This window comes from Vigna unguiculata, chromosome 8 (genome assembly GCF_004118075.2).
Source record: "Vigna unguiculata cultivar IT97K-499-35 chromosome 8, ASM411807v1, whole genome shotgun sequence".
Lineage (NCBI taxonomy): Eukaryota > Viridiplantae > Streptophyta > Magnoliopsida > Fabales > Fabaceae > Vigna > Vigna unguiculata.
In genome coordinates this window covers 1,920,655-1,938,960 of record NC_040286.1, presented here as the reverse complement: position 1 = coordinate 1,938,960, position 18,306 = coordinate 1,920,655, and the positions used below count along the sequence as shown (strand labels likewise).

Below are 18,306 nucleotides of genomic sequence, written 5' to 3'. Positions count from 1 at the left end.
ATCGGTGATGAATCATGTTGCATTGCATATGTCTAATGACTTGCTGTTTTTGGAATTTCATGATGGAGGACTTTGGTGGCCATGAATAGTAACGAAGCAAATCATTAAGCAAACTTTTTGATTTCTTTCCCATGAAGCCTCTGAAATACGATAGCTAAATAATTTCAATAGTTACTGGGTCAGCCACAAATGAAGAAATATTCAATGAGGTTAAATTCGTATCTTCCCTTCGAATTCAGGTAACTCCTTAACACATCATATATTATTTTTTTAAGAATTTGAGAATAAATTGAAATTCTCAAATTAAGTAACAAAAAAAAAAAGGTGGGTGACACATTGAAAAACCAAATAATATTGTGTTTTAAAGTTTTATGTTGGAAATATGGTTGGATTTTTTTATGTGCACAATCTCTTAACCTCTCTCACGAAAAAACATTCCAACAAGTATACAGGTTAAGGATTAGACTTTAAAGTTAGGCTTAATATTATAAAATTAACTTTGTAAAAAGAGGATTGGTCCATTTATATTTCGTAAATTAGTTTTATTATTAGTCAATGTGGATATCCAACTGTATAAAGAATATATATGCATAAATGATCAAATTAATTTATTCAACAATTTGCAAGATGACACATCAGTACAAGAAAAAATTGTTTTAACAAAGATTTGTTTTTATATTATCAGGGTTAAAACCTTTGTTAAGTTATTTATTCAGGATTTCGATTTTTTCCGCTAAACTATTCTTGGAAAATGTGTTTGTCGGGATTTTTACGAATCTCAATCAATTGTAAGGGTTTCTTATCCTCTTATATTGAACGAAGGTTTTTAAAACCTCCATTAAGTTCTGTGAGTTTAAAACTCTGGTTAACTACCATGTATTTTGAAACTTCTGTAAAAAATATCATGGTTTCAAAAACTCCGTAAAATATCATGAGTTTCAGAACTTCTGCAAAATAATTACTTTCATAAATTATCATAAGTTTCAAAATCTCCATTAAGTTCCATAGATTTTTAAATTACTAATACTTTTTTACTCATTTATCATTTATGCATTCATATATTTTTTTTTCAACCACAATTATTTACATTTTATTGTATTTGTTTATCTATATTCAGTTATAAAAGATAGATATAACACTTATTATAGATAACTAAATTATATTAAAGTATAACAAATATACACATTAAAATTTAAATTCAAATACAGTATTAGTCAAGAAAAACTAGCAAAAAATATTCATCAAGTACTACAAATTATTCTCAAAGCTCACAATTGTTATATGAGTTGGTAACATGAGTTGGTACACTCTGAAATCTGTAATATAAATATGTACATAGCAATATAAATTCTGCAAAAAAATAAAAGAAGCTATGTAATCTTTTGTATTTGATAGCTAAAAATAAATTTACAAAAGGAATAGAGATTAAACTCATAAATCATATGCAGAAACAAGAAATCCCTCTCTTAAGCCCCAAAACACTGAAGTTCTGATAGAGACCTGCATCTAATAGGATTATAATGGAGTAGTTCTTCGAGAACATATTTTTGAACAACTATGTTTTATCTTCTTTTACACTTTTTTCAACTTGACTTTTGTGATAAAGTGGAATATTGTCTATAAGTTGTTTCCTTTTTCTTTTTAATTGAAATAATGTAACTTAGAGAAATAATTAGTTACATCTTTTAATAACCACTTATTATTAAATATTTTATTTAGACAATTTAAAATTCGGATTATTTATTAAAGGACTGCCACGTCTTTAATAAAATGAGAAGAAATTGAACAAATTTTAATATTTTAAAAATAATTTTCATAACTTTAATATATTTATAATTTAATAATCATTTGATACCCCAATCCTAAAATTATTATATAAATTCCATGAGCTATTATTAAACTAGAACTAATTTAAGAGGAAGAAACCATTCTAAACTTAAACAACACTACATTATTGTACTCTAACATTTTCTTAGTTAAATTTGTTCGAACCTTCACAATTAAATATCTATCAATGGCGGCTTCAAAATCAAAGTCCTTGCCTTGATTGATGAATCATATATACTAATAAGTTGACAACCTCCAAAATAATATATTTAAACTTTCAGATAATCACTAATCAATTTACAAATACTACGTTATATTCCTTATTTCCAACTATTCTAGCTTCTTTAATCTCATTTTTCCCACGTCAATCTAGAAACTCTTTCCGATAATATATATTCACTTCTTTTATAAGTTTTACATAAGATTAAAATATAATACTTAGAATTGAATAGATTGCCCTTATATATATATATATATATATATATATATATATATATATATATATATATATATATATATATATATAACATAACACCCATCACCTTCACGTAATCACCAATGAGACAAAGTTATGGCGTCTGTGTTCTTCTTCTTCTTCACAAATCTCCTTTGAATCCAAACAAGGATTCACACATATGCTAATTAAAGGTCCTTATCCCCACGAGTAATTCACGTCATCATAAATATATTATTATACTATCATATAATAATATATAGCCATCGCCATCGGATTCATGCATGTTTAGGTCTACACTAGGAAAGTTGTGCAGTCGTCTTTTACTGTTTGGAGCCATTTAAAACAAAAGAACCAATGTGTCCTATTAGGCATAACATCTCAGTTTTTTTGACTATGTCTTCCTTCAATATTAAATACTTTTCTACTCTTTTCAATTCAATTCAACTATGCACTATAATATAAATATTTATTATTGGGTCCAGCTCCCACTATAAATACCACTACAACCATGCCTATTCGCTAACAACAAACCACACAACCCTCAATCTTTCTTTGTTACCCATCACATCTCGTTGCACATTGCTTTCTGTTCATAAACAAACTACTCCTATTAAAACATATTTTTTATTTTATCACACCAATCAAATATCTCACAAACTTATAAAAATCCGTTTTAAATCTACTCACAATTACCTCTAAATTTCTTTAAAAAATAACATATAATTCACTCTTAAATTCACTCAAATCTGTCCACCTCTCAAATCTTGTCTTTCAATTGAACGCAGCATAAAAGATAGTTCTGTTGCATGAAAAATTAATTTACTAACTATTGCTAACAAATTCATTGTCAGTGAATATTTCTAAAGATATTTTAAATTTCATAATCTGTCAAGAAAATTTTTCTTTTATCGATGAATTGTATTTCGTTGTACTGAATAAAGAGTTATAATTTCTTGTTTTTTCCTCTTTTACAATTGTGATTTTATTTATGTGTTCTAAAGATTGGAAAGGGATGAAATCATTCGATATATAATTTCATGTTAAGTATTAAAAATTTGCGCACTTTGATAAGATTCTAGAAGTGTTTTGAGAGGCGGCTGGAAAATGTAAAGTTTTGGTGATGGTAACAAGTTGCAAAAACATATATCTCAATCTTTGCAGGAAGCACTAATAAACTTTTTAAAATTAGTATAATGCTCTATTAGTTAGTACTATTCTAATTCTTTCAATCTCACTTTCCCATCTCCATTTTACAACATCTAATTAAATCACTTTGAAAGGAACTGAACTATGGGTGGTGACTCTCTGCTATAATATACTTGAAAAAAATGAGTACTTTTATACGGCTTTTATCAAACAGATTTAAATGAATAATAATAACAATGCTTGGAATTAAATAGATTGCTATAAATTCTTTTGATGTCACTAAGTGCCGTGTGTATTTTTTCTTCACATGTCTCCTTCAAATCTAAAGAATGCTTCATGCTTCACTCTGTATGGCATTCACAGGTTTCATAAATATTTTAGTAAATAAATAGTTATCGCCATCTCCATCAGAGGGTCAGCTAGGAAAGTTATGCAGTCGTCTTTTACCATCAAAATTAGGCACAACATTTCTACATTGACTCTGTCTTCCTTCAATATTAAATACTTTCTCATCTTTTTTACTGCCTCCACCTCCCACTATATATACACCACTGCACCCGTGCCTACTTCGCTACCCTCAATCTTTTTAGTTGCACATTGCTTTCTGTTCATAAACAAACTACACCCTTTGATTTCGCAGCCACAAATTAAGCATGCAGATATCAGAGTCATCCGTTGAACAAATTCAGCCTCCAACTTATGGAAACTTGGTAACCATTCTTAGCATCGATGGTGGTGGCATCAGGGGCATCATCCCCGCCACCATTATTGATTTCCTTGAGTCTCAGCTTCAGGTATATGTATATCCAAAACCTAATTCATTACCCATCAAACTATACTAATTATTCATTAATCAAGTTCCATTCATGAGAAATGAAATTAACTGACATGTTAAATAAATAATGATATTGATATATACATGTACACGATGAAAATGCAGGAGTTGGATGGTCCAGAGGCAAGGCTTGCAGATTATTTTGATGTGATATCAGGAACAAGCACGGGAGGTCTTGTAACAGCTATGCTCACTGCTCCAGGAAAAAACAATCGACCACTTTTTGCTGCCAAAGACATCAGGCCCTTTTACTTGGAACACTGTCCTAAGATTTTCCCACAGCAAAGGTCATTGTCGTTCATTAATGTTGTTGCATCATGCATGCATCTCTGTCTTTCCTTATTCATTTTTTTGATCATTTAAATGTACTTGTATATGCAGTGGCCTTGGTGGGACTATAATAGCAAACTTGGTAAGATCTTTGGGAGGACCCAAATACGATGGCAAATACCTTCATCAGGTGGTCAGAGAGAAACTTGGAGAGATTCGATTGCATCAGACTCTCACCAACGTTGTCATTCCCACCTTCGACATCAAATCTATGCAACCCATTATTTTTTCTTCCTATCAGGTTAACCTTCCTCTCTCTTTCTCTTTTCTTTTCACTTTTCAAAGGAATTTTCTTTCCACTTTCCTGGTGTTTGGGACCTATATATATTTATTTGTTTATGGTTCTCGTTGGACTCCTGGGGTTGAAATTTTGACTAAACAATTTTCCCCTAATAAAACAAAAATAGTTGTCTTTCAGTTTTTCAAAATACGTTGATGATATCAGTTTAGGAAAAAGTAAAACTAAGTTGGTTCCGGTCTTTTATTTTCCCTTTTTTTAAATGTATATGTCAATGTTAATATATATATTAACACCGAAGAGAATTAAATTGATAGAAAGGTGAGAAAGAAAGTAACAGAGTAAGGTTTGAAATGAATTGATGCAGATGAAGATGTCTACTTGCTTGGATGCTAAACTCTCAGACATATGCATAAGCACTTCCGCTGCACCAACTTATCTCCCAGCACACAATTTCAAGAACCAAGATTCTGAAGGGAACATACACGAATTCAATCTCATTGATGGTGGCGTCTGTGCAAATAACCCGGTACGTATAACCATAATTATTCACTAATCAATTCTTGTTTTCACATTTATTACTGTATATTGGAATGTATCAGTAACTTGTTTTGTTTTCCGAATTTGACGATGATGCAGACCTTAGTTGCCATGAACGAAGTTACAAAGCAAATCATGAAGCAAAACTCTGATTTTTTTCCCATGAAGCCTATGGAATATAATCGGTTCCTGATAATTTCAATAGGCACTGGAACAGCAAAAAATGAGGAAAAATTCAATGCTAAAATTGCAAGCAAATGGGGGTTGTTGGATTGGCTAACCTACGATGGCAGCACTCCCTTAACCGATGTTTTTACTCAGTCGAGTGCAGATATGGTTGACTTCCATTTATCTGCTGTCACTCAAGCACTTCGCTCAGAAGATAATTACCTTCGAATTCAGGTAATTAATTAATATTTTTATGAGCATGCATGCATAATTGGTCAAATACTATATATATATATTATGAAGCTAATGGATGAAGAACATAAATTGCAGGATGACACATTGTCTGGAACGGATTCTTCAGTTGACATTGCTACGAAGGAGAACCTGGAGAAGCTTAGTAGAATCGGTGAAAATCTGTTGAAGAAAGCAGTCTCTAGGGTTAATTTAGAGAATGGTCTCTTTGAGCCACTCAAAAACGGGGAAACTAATCAACAAGCTCTTACAAGGTTAGTTCAAAAACAACAACATTGTTCATAACAACTACATTCATCTGGTTGGTTTAGAATGACATCGATTGTTAATGGTTTCAGGTTTTCAAAAATACTGTCGCAAGAGAGGAGGCTCCGTCAAATGAGATCCCCACACACTAAGAACCCCTTCTAGTTCTCTTCATTCTATACTCATCATGTTTTTTTTTTTCTTTCTCGTAACTTTTCTGTGGCATTTCTTAATAGAACTCGTGTTTGACGTAGAGGGAAAAAACTATAACCTCAGGACTGGTTTATTATCTTTTTGTTTTTGCTTGCCTTTTGTACATCAGTTGTAAATCAACTGCAGTAATATAAATTCGTATATATTATTCTTGATTTCATTGTTATTCCCAAATTCTTAATTCGGTATACCCTAAAACTAAATAAAAAACAAAATTAAAAGTAAAGTAAACCAACATTATGAATTATAGTAGTTATATAATAATTATTAGAATAAAAAACCAAAGAGTTATTGAAAAATTGCACAATCTAAAATTTTATTGAAAACCAATGCAAGCATCATCATTTTGTTCAGAAACTATGAAAAAAAATACCGGTAACAAAATGAGTCCCTGACCCTCAAACTTTTAAAAACCTTAATCTTCAACTAATTCCTTTGTCAAAACCTTAATGTCCAATGCAACTAAGAGAAAAGAAAAGCAGAAAAATTAGCGGATAAGCAGAAAAAAAAAATGGGGCTACGAAGGTTGATGTATAAATCACAAAGGACAAAATAAGTAATTTAAAAAATCTGGCGTGTACAAGAAAATCTGGGGTACAAAAAGAAATTGATAACATTCAAATGAGATCCCCACACACTAAGAACCCCTTCTAGTTCTCTTCATCATTCTATACAATTTAATCACTCATCATATTTTTTTCTACTAGTTTTTTTGTTTGACATTTCTTAATAGGCTTTCTTGTTGAATAAACTTGTGGGGCTAGTTTATTATATTTTAGTTTTTACTTGGCTTTAGTTGTAAATCAACTGAAATAATATAAATTCTTTTTCCTGATTTTATTGATATTCATCCTATAACATATTTTCTTTCGTTAGTCAAATTTCGTCATTAACTACAGTGATGGTAATAGTATATACACATAACAAATTCTGGCAATATATGATCCTAGGATTATGGTTAGCATTAAGACCCTGTAACAAATAAGATAACAGTTAATATGTTTATAATCATTGAATAACAATTACACTAAGGAAAATGTTTTTTTTACAATTCTCGTACCATTTGACAACCCACTTTTTGTATTTTGGTCATTAAAAGGTTAACTTCTGTATTTGTAAAGAAAGAAAGAAATTAAAGGGTAAAATAGTAGATGCAAAATGTGTATTGAGAGTCAAAATAATAGTACTCACATTAATTACAATAATTAACATTATTAAAAAATAATATTGAATGAACACATCTATAGGGACCTTTATTTTTTTTTAGTGGAAGTTTAACCTTAGCTAATTAAAGACATTCCATAATGTAAATACTATTAATCTATAGTAGAAGCCATCTCATAGTGATCGATATAGTAATTACTAAATGGTATTACTAATGAACCTTTTATCAATGAAATTTTTTCTGCAACGTTTACCTACATATTTTAAGTGCTTCTTTTTTAAACTTTGACTGTAGCTGAAGTTGGTTTTTCTTGAGAATTATTTGAATAAGTTATCGAGTAAATAATTCATATACATTGATTCGACTAAGTTCTTAATTTATTATCTAGTCATATAAATCATATTGTGTGAAGCCAATAATCAAAATGTTTTTGTAATAAAAAGTATTCTGAGATTTGTAGAATTAGTTTCAGAACTCAGTTAATTTCATGAATAGTAAAATTGAAGGTGTGGCATAGACTTTTTGAAATTTTAAATTGTGGTTCCATGTCCTTGTATTTAGATTTATCAGAACTAAAACGTCAATTAGAGATAAAATAATTTACAACATATAAATAAAGTCAATTTTATAGAATTGAATTAATTTTAAAATCTAATTTTAAATAATTAAAAAAGTCTGCTAATAGGTGGAATCAGAAGAATGTTAAATTTTGGCTAAATATCCCAAGTAGGAAAAATATTAGGGAGATGCAAAGATAGTGAAAGAAAACACAAGAGAAGAAAAAAAAATCTGTATATTGGGAACTGTATCAGAAAAGAGTTACAAAAGACCAAAAATGGCAGCATAAATCTGTGTAAGCCAACTCTGTTTTGCAGAAAAAACATATATATATATATATATATATATATATAGATAAGAGTTTTGGTACACTTTTTATTGATTGCGAGTTGTTTATTGCATTATTTTTTTATTTTATTTTAGCCACAAGTTGCTGTTTGGTTATTCTGATATTCAACTTAATATATATATGCCATGTTTTAAATATAAAATGCACTCGTGTAGTTGAAGGGCAGATTTAAAAATAAGATGCATTCGTGTACTGGAAGGTCAGTGTAACCCAAACGTAACCATGGTATAGACTTTTATTCATTACAAGAAACCAAAGAGATAAAGTACATAAGAATTTCTTAACCCAAAATTAAATAAACATTAAGTTTACATTCTTTAACATAAAAATTATAATTAAATACAAAGCGTTTACATCACATAATTCAAGCTTGCAACAACACTCAATTTATTTGGATTAATTACTGTTAACCTAAGAACACCTATGAACCGTTGACCCCGGTTCAAGCACCTAGGCTTAAGTCACATGCACTATATTTAACACAACACTGGTAATAAAAAAGATATATAACACAGTACAAATCATAATATCATATTCATCATACAACTGTCTTTTGAGAATTTCCATTATTTGCAGACATCTCAGATTTTCGAAATCGCTTCTGTTTGGATAGTCGTATCGCAAATCTGTAGTCAAGCATAAGAGTTAGACAAGCTCATTCAAAATATCATACTAAAATTCAATATTTTAGGTTTAATTATTCTTTTGGTACATGTTTCGTAAAAAAATATTAAGTTTAGTCTTTTAATTTTTTCTAGTTTCAATTTGATCTTTTTTATTAAATTTATTGAAATAGATAAAAAAATTTTCTGTAAAATTAAAAATGTTGATAAGACTAATTTGTTTTACCGATATAATTAACATAATTTTAGTGTCAATTTTAATAAAAATCTCGATCCATTTCAGAAAATTTATCCAAGAAAATCAAATTACTTTATTTTTTCAAAAATCTAAATCAAATTCAGACTATAAATAATTAGTGTACCAACTTAATATTTATACCTGGTCAAGGCTTCTTTGTTTGTTTCAGAGGGTCTAGCAGATTCGTAAACTCCAGTCTTCAAGTTAATCCTGGAAACTGGTTTATCCAACAATGATTCCCCAACGGAGACCAGTTCATTCAAATTCTCCTCAGTGGCCATGTCCACAGAAGATAAGTTCCCAGTTAACGTATCGTCCTAAGAAAGTTGAATATTGGTGAATATGAGAAACACTATTTGTATATATTTCATTAAGTTAAAATAAAATTGATGAGAACCTGGATTCTAAGGTAGTTTTGTTCAGAATTGAGTGCTCGAAAAACGGAGGAAATGTGAAAATCAACCATGTCAGCACTGGCTTGAGTGAAGGCATCAATTAAAGGGGTGCTGCCACTGGTTGTGGAAACCCAGCTCAAGATACCCCAATCAGCAGCTTCTTTAGCACTGTATTTCGATTCCTGTTTCTGAGAACCTGTTCCCAATGATAACACCAAAAACCTATCGTATTGCATGGCTTCCACCTTCAAGCTACCACCTTGCCCTTCGTGGGAAATTTGGTTTGTCACTTCTGCCATGGCCACCAGTGTCTGCACCACCCAGTTAACACCAGATTAATTTGGTTCATTAATTTGGTTCATGTTATCAGGTTTGTAGAAAGATTTTCGATACAAGGATTTGTACTCTACTGAGTTAGTTTTTTATTAGGTTTATATAAGAGATTTTACTGGAGAGATACAATACCATGGAGACTTGAGCTCAATCACAAGACATTCACACTGTTCTCAACCCAAAACTTTAAGAAAATGGATTTATAGATCTTTATTTTTATATAGTGTTTCACTTTTTTATTTTTAGCCAATGTAAAACTTAGACTCAGACTTAAATTTATAAGACATATGGTTTGAGATTTTAGTTTTTTTGGTTTGAAATATAGTTAAGATTGTGCATGTACCGGGTTATTTGCTGCGACGCCACCGTCTATTAGGTCAAACTTTCCCATGACATGACCATGTTGGGTTTTGGTTTCGAAGTAATGTGCTGGAAGATAGGTCGGAGCTGCTGAAGTTGAAATGCATATATCCGACAACAATGCATTCAAATCTGGCCTCTTCCTCAACTGTTACATAAATATTTTATATGAATGATAGAAAAAGTAAGAGGAACAATATTAATGTTAATCTAAAGTCTTTCTTACAAATATGAAATCACTGTTACAACAAAAATCACTCTAGTCAACAACATAAAATATTGAGTTAAACCACAAAAACTAAGTAAAGTTTGGACAACAATTATTTAGACGTAGTCTAGGTGAGCGTAGCTGTAGGTAATAGGTAATGTTTTTCAATACGACAATAATTTTAGAATCGTTGCTTAAAATTCTCATAAAAGACAACGATTTTGATGTACGTGTTTTATAAAACTTTACAATTTCAATATTGTGAGTTTTTGCCATTTTCAACCTAAAATTAAAGAAAAGGAAGAAAATTAAATTTTTTCATTTTTGGAACTAAGTTTTGCGCTTTCAGAAAAAAAAAAGAATGAGAAAATATTTCTAATATAAAAACTTTAATTTTTAGTGTATTTTAGACCACACTTTTATAAATAAGTCCATATTTATATAAATGTTGTTTAAGATAATTTTTAAGTCACATCTAAAAAAAATGTTACCTTTGTTATGTTTAAACTATATTATTTTACATGTTGTCTTGTTTTTGGTTGTTTAAAGTCATTTTCATTGCCGTGCAAATTAAGTTAAAAATAAATAGAAAAAAAACATTAAATCATTGGCATTATATAACAAAAATGGGATTAAACTTTTTGATTTTCAAATAAAACTCATTTTTTCCACAATAAATGAGTAATATATTTGATATAATAAATTAATAGTGTTGCGGGTGGCAGCAATTGTCCTGTGACGGAGGACGGGTGGGCCGAGTCACAATCGAATCATGATACTTGGACTCATAAGTAGAAAGAATTACGTTATGACTAAAAGTTATAACTTTTAACGAAGTGGTAAACATTTTAAAGTCAGGAGTTCAATTCTCAACTAGCTCTTAAATAAAAAAAGTTATAGTCCGATTCAAAACTAAGTCATTGATGAAGTAGTAAACACTCGGTCGAGCAAACAGAAAGAGAAAGAACCTGGAAGGTGGAAAAGATGGTAGGTTGAAGGCGTTTGATGTCAAATGTTGGGATGACAACATTGGTCAATGTCTGGTGCAACCTTGTTTCCCCTAGTCTTTCCCTAATAAGCTGGTGTAAATACTTCCCATCGTACGATGGTCCAAACATAGTCTTGCTGAACTTCATCACAGAAGCGATTAAATTCCAGCACCTATATTAATTAGATTCCATTAAACTTAATTAGTACATGTTGATTTTGGCATGAAGATTATGGTAAAGTAAGGAACTTTTACTTGTTCTGTGGGAAGAATTTTGGAGAATTTTCAAGGTAGAAACGCTTAAGATCTTTGGCTGCATACAATGGTCGATTATTTTCATTTGGAGCGGTAAGCATTGCAGTGACCAATCCACCAGTGCTTGTTCCTGCAATCACATCAAAGTAATCTGCTAATCTTACATCATCATCACCATCAAGCCTCTGCACACACCATAATCACACATTAATTTAATCTTAATTAAGCTCCAAGAAATAGACTAAACTTAATTGGGTTAAATACGATTCCGATTCCTTAACTTTCAGTCAATTTTGGAATTAATCAATTTTGAAATTTTGGATCAATTTGGTCTTTCATCTTTCGAAATATGTGTATTTAATCATTTTAATCAAATTTTATTAAGTTTATTTGATGTTTCGTATGCATTTTAGGATTTTATTTGAGTTGTTTATACTGTTTGACACATTTTTACTTTAATGTTAAGTCAAATACTATTATAAAACGCGCATGAAATGTTTAATAAACTTAACAAAATTTGATTAAAAGGACTAAATCCACGTATTTCAAAAGATGAAGATTAAATTAGTTTAAAATTTTGAAATTGATTAATTCCAAAATTTACTAAAAATTAAAGGACAAAAAGATATTTAACCCAACTTAATTTATAGTTTACAATAAGTTGCACCTAACATAATACTAAATAGAATTCCAGAAGGTATAACAATCAACCAAAATTGTTGCTTTCATGATGTGATAATAATTAATTATATTAATATAGCAATAATGCACGTCGTTAACCAATAGCAGACTTTAGTTAGCATTGTATATGGAAGGGATCAAATCCCCTTCAATAAATAAATGAATATAAACTTTTAAGCTTAATTATTATAATTAATTTGGTTTTGGTTCCTCTGATGCGGACAATTTTGGTCCTCTGTTGGTTTAATTATTTTATTTTTATTCGTACATGGCGACTAATAATTTATGTTTCCATAGTTTTAAATGACCATTTTTTTTTCTTTGCATCTTAAAAATGAACAATTTTGGCTTTACTACTGTACTTTTCCTTTCGGTTTTTCTATTATACGAAAATTTAATAAGCTAATGGTCCAAATCTCTCAAAAACATTATTAGCTGACCAGTAATGTTTGACCTAAAATGTCTGCTTTTTAATTTGTGGGCGATAATGGAGTCATTAAAACTATGATAATTAATTTTTTTTTTAAATATATAAGCCAAAATTTGAACAATTAAAATTATGAAAAGAAAAATTGATTATACACTAATCTAAAGGACCCAAAAGTGAGATTAAATCAATTTTTTTATAAAATATAGTTTTATAATCTATCAAATGTCATATATTGAAATTTATATTTACTCAAACCTTCTCTATGATGTTATTTATTTTGTCTGGTTAAATAACAAGTACTTCTAAAACAATACAATAATAAAAATTTAAAATAAGTCTTCTTATAAATTAAAAAAAATAATAATAACAAATGAAAATGTGAAAAATTCTCATATATGTAACTATTTTTGAAATTTAATATTTCATTTATGTATAATAAGATAGTTTTGAATTAGGTTGTGAAAATGTTTAATAATATTCTCCTTCTTTTTGACAAAAAATTTATCCAAAAACACACACATATATTTATTTATTTATTCATTGGTTGTTGAAGATATTAATTACCTGAAGCTCTGATTCGAGGAAACCAAGAATGATTCCTGGAATGATTCCCCGAATGCCACCACCATCAATACTAAGCACAGTAACAAGGTGTTTCTCATCAGATTCTCTTGGAACTGGAGATACATGGTTTTTCATTGCTGCCATGGATTTGAATATTATGAGTATAAGTGAGAGAGAAAGAGAGAGAGGTTGAACTTCTCTGCAAGCTTATTGGTACTCAGAAACCCTAGTTTTCATGGCTAGGTTTGATGAGGAGAACCTGTATATATAGACTAACCAAACTTCACCAACATGCAGGGAAATCCTTCTAATTATTGACTTTTTTTTTATAGCGTGTTAAATCAATTTTCAAATAACATGGATAATATCATTTTAAACTAAGAGATATTGACGTTGAATACTTCCACACTTCATTTGTTTATTGAACCTGCTATACTATTCTCATTTTAATCATGTTTTTTTATAGTGTCCACTGGCCAATCCAGAAATGCATCGATTTCAAGGGATATGAATCTAATATTTAAATTAACAATGATTCATCTAGATAGGTACTAAAACACTGAAAACGTGTATCTTTTTAAGGCTTTCAACCTCATAGTAATTTGAATACATCGACCCTTTTGTTGTTGCCTTGTTTCTAATACACATAGAAGATATACATATACAGAGTAGTTCTTCACATGATAATCGTGTCTTTAAAGTGAAGATATTCAAGAGGAGATGCGTGAGAGAATATTAAACCATTAAACTTAGATTAGGAACATAACTCTAAGTCCAACTCAATCCCACAAAATTAGTTTGTAAAGTGAGATTTGTATCCACTATACTATAAACTCGTCTTATTTGTATATACCATTGGTGATCTGGTAGTACTCCGATAATGGATAATATGATAGATCAACAAATAGCAAATATAGCGACAACAAATAATACAATAGACCCAACAGACAACAAATCTTGTTAGGATAAGTTTTAACTCAGACTCTTATATCACATTAAGAAGCGAACTTTGTATAAGGAGTTGTAAGATACCTCATGTGTTTTATCTATATATAATATATTATTTCCTGATAAAAAAAAAAGTTAGTGTATAGTCACAGTTGCCGCTGAGTTTTGATGATAATATAGTCAAATCCATCGATAAATCCGCCAATTTGATTTTTTTTTCTTTTTAAATTCATTAATAATATTTTTTTAATCTGTTTGTAAATTTGTTAATAATAGAATGTTTTGATAATTCGTTTATAATTCAATTTTTTACAAATTTATCAATAAATTCGTCCATAAAATATGCACCAAAGTTTTCTCAATATTTGTTATAAATTAGTAGGAGATGGATAAAAGGTTAAAAAAAGAAAAGAAAAAGAGAAGAAAAGAATAAGAAAGTGAAGAAGGAAGAAGAGGAGAAGATTGACAGAAGCGACAACAACATTGACAAAAGAGAGAGGAGTGAAAGGAGAAGAGGATAGATGATGAAATAGAAGAAGAAAAGAATGAAAAAAAAAATCAAATCATAATATTTACCTAACACTCAAAATTTGTCATTAAGAGAGATAATTGCCAACAGACTTTGATGGTAAATATTTAATACCGAATTTTGATCATCAATAATTATCAACAAATTTTTCTTAATTATTGTAAAAGTTTTCGACAATTATTTATTATTATTATTATTTATTTTGGAAATTTTATTTCCGGTTTATCAAACCCTTGCTTAAAATTTGGCTTAAATCACTTTTGGTTTATGAACATGCAACTTTCATTTCCCATTTAATATAGTACCTGTCGAATTAATTTTCAAAACAGTTGTCTATTTAATAATACTTATTTGGAACAATTGTCTATTATTTAATACTTTATTTGGCTAATAAATAAAATAAGGCATGCTTTTAAAATAAAATGAATTTAGGTATAACCCAAAATGATTACATTACAAAGCCTTTGGTAACAGGAAAACAAAGAAACACAGAGCGTTTACAGCACATGATGCAATACTGTAAAGACACTCAATTTATTGTGACTCAATAACACTATGAAATGGATCATCACTCCAATCATATATCATATTGACCAACCAACAAGTTTTTCAAAAATTCCCATAAGCAGACAATTCAGATTTACGATATCTCTTCTGTTTGGATAGTCGTTCAGCAAACCTGACAAAAAAAATAGTCAAAGTGTTCGTAAAACTGTGATTTGAAGCAATACATCGTTGATAAAACATCGGACATATTTTAACTACTAAATTTTAATAATTTTCTTTTATAACATATGTCATTTTTAAGTGATTTTTAAATATTGAGAATGAAAAAAAATTACTTAAAAAAATAACACTTAAAATTATAAAAAAAAATTGTTAAAATTTAATAATTGTAATTTTTATTTTATAAAATATTACATCTGTGTTTAAGATTACGAGATATACCTCTTCAATGCATCTGCATTTGTTTCGCCAGAATCAACAGTTTCATGAACACCAGTCCTCAAGTTAATCTGTGAAACTGGTTTCTTTAACAATTCTTCCCCAACTTGGACGAGACCCTTCAAATTCTTCTCCGTGGCAATGTCAACCGAAGATAATTCCCCAGGTAAAGTATCGTCCTACAAGATTTGAATACAAAGAATTCAAATGAGTTTCGTTTCATTTGCACACACATGATGAGAATCACTGTAGGTATATTTTTGAAAGAACCTGGATTCGGAGATAGTTGTTTTCAGAATGGCGTGCTTGGAAAACGGAGTAGATGTGGAAATCAACCATGTCAGAACTAGCATGAGTGAAGGCGTCGATGAGAGGAGTGCCGGTGGTGGTGGTAACCCAGCTCAACGCACCCCAAGTAGATGCCTCAGCAGCACTGTATTTCATTTCTTGTTTCTGAGCACCCGTTCCCAACGATAGCACCAAAAACCTGTTGTATTGCATCGCTTTCACATTCATCTTTCCGAATGAACCTTCACTGCAGATATGGTTCGACACTTCTGCCATCGCCACCAGTGCCTTCAAAACACCAAATTAACTTATCTATCAGTTTATTATCATATTATATTCTCCTTAATGGCATTGAAAAATGCATAATTAAGAATAATTAATGAGAGTTTATACAAATTATAATACCGGGTTATTTGCTGCTACACCACCGTCTATGAGGTCGAATTTGGAAGTACCATCGGGGGTTTTGGTTTCAAAGGAATGAGCTGGAAGGAAGGTTGGTGCTGCTGAGGTTGAAATGCATATATCAGACAACAACCCATTCAAATCTGGCCTCTTCTTCAACTGTCACATCATAGTAATAATTTCGTTACACAAACAATCATATATATATTCCTTGTTATCTACGAATTTTCTTCAAATGTTGTCTGTTAAAAAAAAAAGCTGCAATTTTTATTTTCAAGTGAGTGACTTTTTGCGACCCCATAATAATTTAGAGGGAGAGACGAACCTGGAAGCTGGAAAAGATTGTGGGTTGAAGGGTTTTTATGTCAAATGTTGGGATAACGACGTTGGTTAATGTGTTTTCCAATTTTATGTTCTTGAGTTCTTCCCTAATGAGCTTGTGTAAATACTTGCCGTCGTACTGTGGTCCGGTCAGAGTTCTGCCGTACTTCATCGCCGTTGCGATTAAATTCCAGCTACTGTATTTGGGAAAATCACACGGTAAATTAGTACACAGTGTATTTAGGTTTGAATGATTTGGTACGAAGTTTATGGTATATATTTACCTGCTCTGTGGGAAGATTTTTGGGGAATGCTGAAGGTAGAAGTTCTTAAGATCTTTGGCTTCATACAAGGGTCGGTTCTTTTCATTTGGAGCAGTGAGCATTGCAGTGACTAATCCACCAGTGCTTGTTCCTGCAATCACGTCAAAGTAATCTGCGAGTCTTGCATCAGCACCATCCAGTTTCTGCATATGCACCATTATTAGTTACTTTCCTGCATTAATTCACATATAAACGTTTTCTCTTGGTTACCATAGATTATTAATTACCTGAAGTTCTGATTCGAGGAAAGCAAGTAAAATTCCGGGAATGATTCCCCGAATGCCACCACCATCAATACTCAGCACAGTAACCATGGGTCCATCGTCACTTTTGCTTTGAGCTTGAGATGCTTCCATGGATTTGAATTGATGACTTACTAAGACGAAAGAGAATGAGAGAGATGGAATGAACTGAGCTTAGGAAAGGGCAAAGAAAACTATGAAGTGTTACACAAAGTTACTCAGAAAAATCTGATTTTCATGGCTTAGTTTGATGAGGAGAAGGTGTATATTTATATATAGCTAAACCATGGAAAGAATGAACAAGTTGACGATTGATTATTGCCTTGTTCTTGGCGCGTTGAATTAGTTTTCACGTGACATTACGGTGTTTGATGATCACACGGTAATCAATAAATCTATGAATTAAGATTTTTTTTTTTTAAACAACTGGTAAAGATTCTATATTGATCCATTTTGATCTTGATCTAGATTATAACTATTTCTTATTCAAAATTTTAATACAATTGAATTTTTTTTTATTAATTTTTAACTTATTTATTTTTATTTAGTATGAGAGTCGGAATTATATTTAGATTTATATTTATAAGAATATTTTGGTCAAGTGGGTGTCTTTTATTTATTGGTATACATCTTATAGCAGAAGAGGTATTTTAAGTTAAATATTTTTTACTTTTTATGTCATGTAAGACTTTGATATAAATGTACGTGAAACGTAAACCTTACGAATTCATATTAGACTTGATTGGTCCTATATAAATTGATGTTGGAATTCAACATAAACTTTGGAGATTTTCCTTCTTTTTAAAATTTATTTCGTTTTGGCTCAAAACAAACATAATGAAGTATTACAAAAAAATTTCCATAAAATATGATTTTCAAATAAAATTTCAGTATAGAAGTATCATT

At 30.2% G+C, this 18,306-nt stretch overlaps 3 protein-coding genes across 4 annotated transcripts; 1 reads left to right on the top strand and 2 right to left on the bottom strand.

Annotated features, from left to right (window-relative positions):
* The first annotated feature begins 3,790 nt into the window (after positions 1 to 3,790).
* On the top strand, positions 3,791 to 7,094 carry LOC114193735 (patatin-like protein 2). 2 transcript variants are annotated; one of them, XM_028083648.1, is made up of 8 exons: positions 3,791 to 4,224; positions 4,371 to 4,552; positions 4,647 to 4,836; positions 5,201 to 5,362; positions 5,473 to 5,775; positions 5,872 to 6,047; positions 6,132 to 6,195; positions 6,898 to 7,094. In XM_028083648.1, exons 1-8 carry the CDS (start codon positions 4,084 to 4,086, stop codon positions 6,904 to 6,906), a joined length of 1,227 nt encoding a protein of 408 aa, XP_027939449.1. In that variant the 5' UTR covers positions 3,791 to 4,083; the 3' UTR covers positions 6,907 to 7,094. The 2 variants fall into 2 exon arrangements, with proteins under 2 accessions (XP_027939449.1, XP_027939448.1); XM_028083647.1 differs by lacking the exon at positions 6,898 to 7,094 and having other exon boundaries at positions 6,132 to 6,418.
* A 1,491-nt stretch (positions 7,095 to 8,585) lies between these two features.
* On the bottom strand, positions 8,586 to 13,699 carry LOC114193125 (patatin-like protein 2). The gene is made up of 7 exons (XM_028082828.1): positions 13,400 to 13,699; positions 11,725 to 11,909; positions 11,450 to 11,642; positions 10,257 to 10,421; positions 9,583 to 9,891; positions 9,327 to 9,502; positions 8,586 to 8,950 (listed from the first exon to the last, which is right to left on the bottom strand). The coding sequence occupies exons 1-7, from the start codon at positions 13,541 to 13,543 to the stop codon at positions 8,863 to 8,865; spliced, it is 1,260 nt and encodes a 419-aa protein (XP_027938629.1). The 5' UTR covers positions 13,544 to 13,699; the 3' UTR covers positions 8,586 to 8,862.
* A 1,587-nt stretch (positions 13,700 to 15,286) lies between these two features.
* LOC114193620 (patatin-like protein 2) lies at positions 15,287 to 17,652 on the bottom strand. Its single transcript, XM_028083489.1, has 7 exons — positions 17,386 to 17,652; positions 17,120 to 17,301; positions 16,840 to 17,032; positions 16,515 to 16,673; positions 16,092 to 16,397; positions 15,825 to 16,000; positions 15,287 to 15,555 (listed from the first exon to the last, which is right to left on the bottom strand). The coding sequence occupies exons 1-7, from the start codon at positions 17,512 to 17,514 to the stop codon at positions 15,486 to 15,488; spliced, it is 1,215 nt and encodes a 404-aa protein (XP_027939290.1). The 5' UTR covers positions 17,515 to 17,652; the 3' UTR covers positions 15,287 to 15,485.
* Between the last annotated feature and the right edge of the window lie 654 nt (positions 17,653 to 18,306).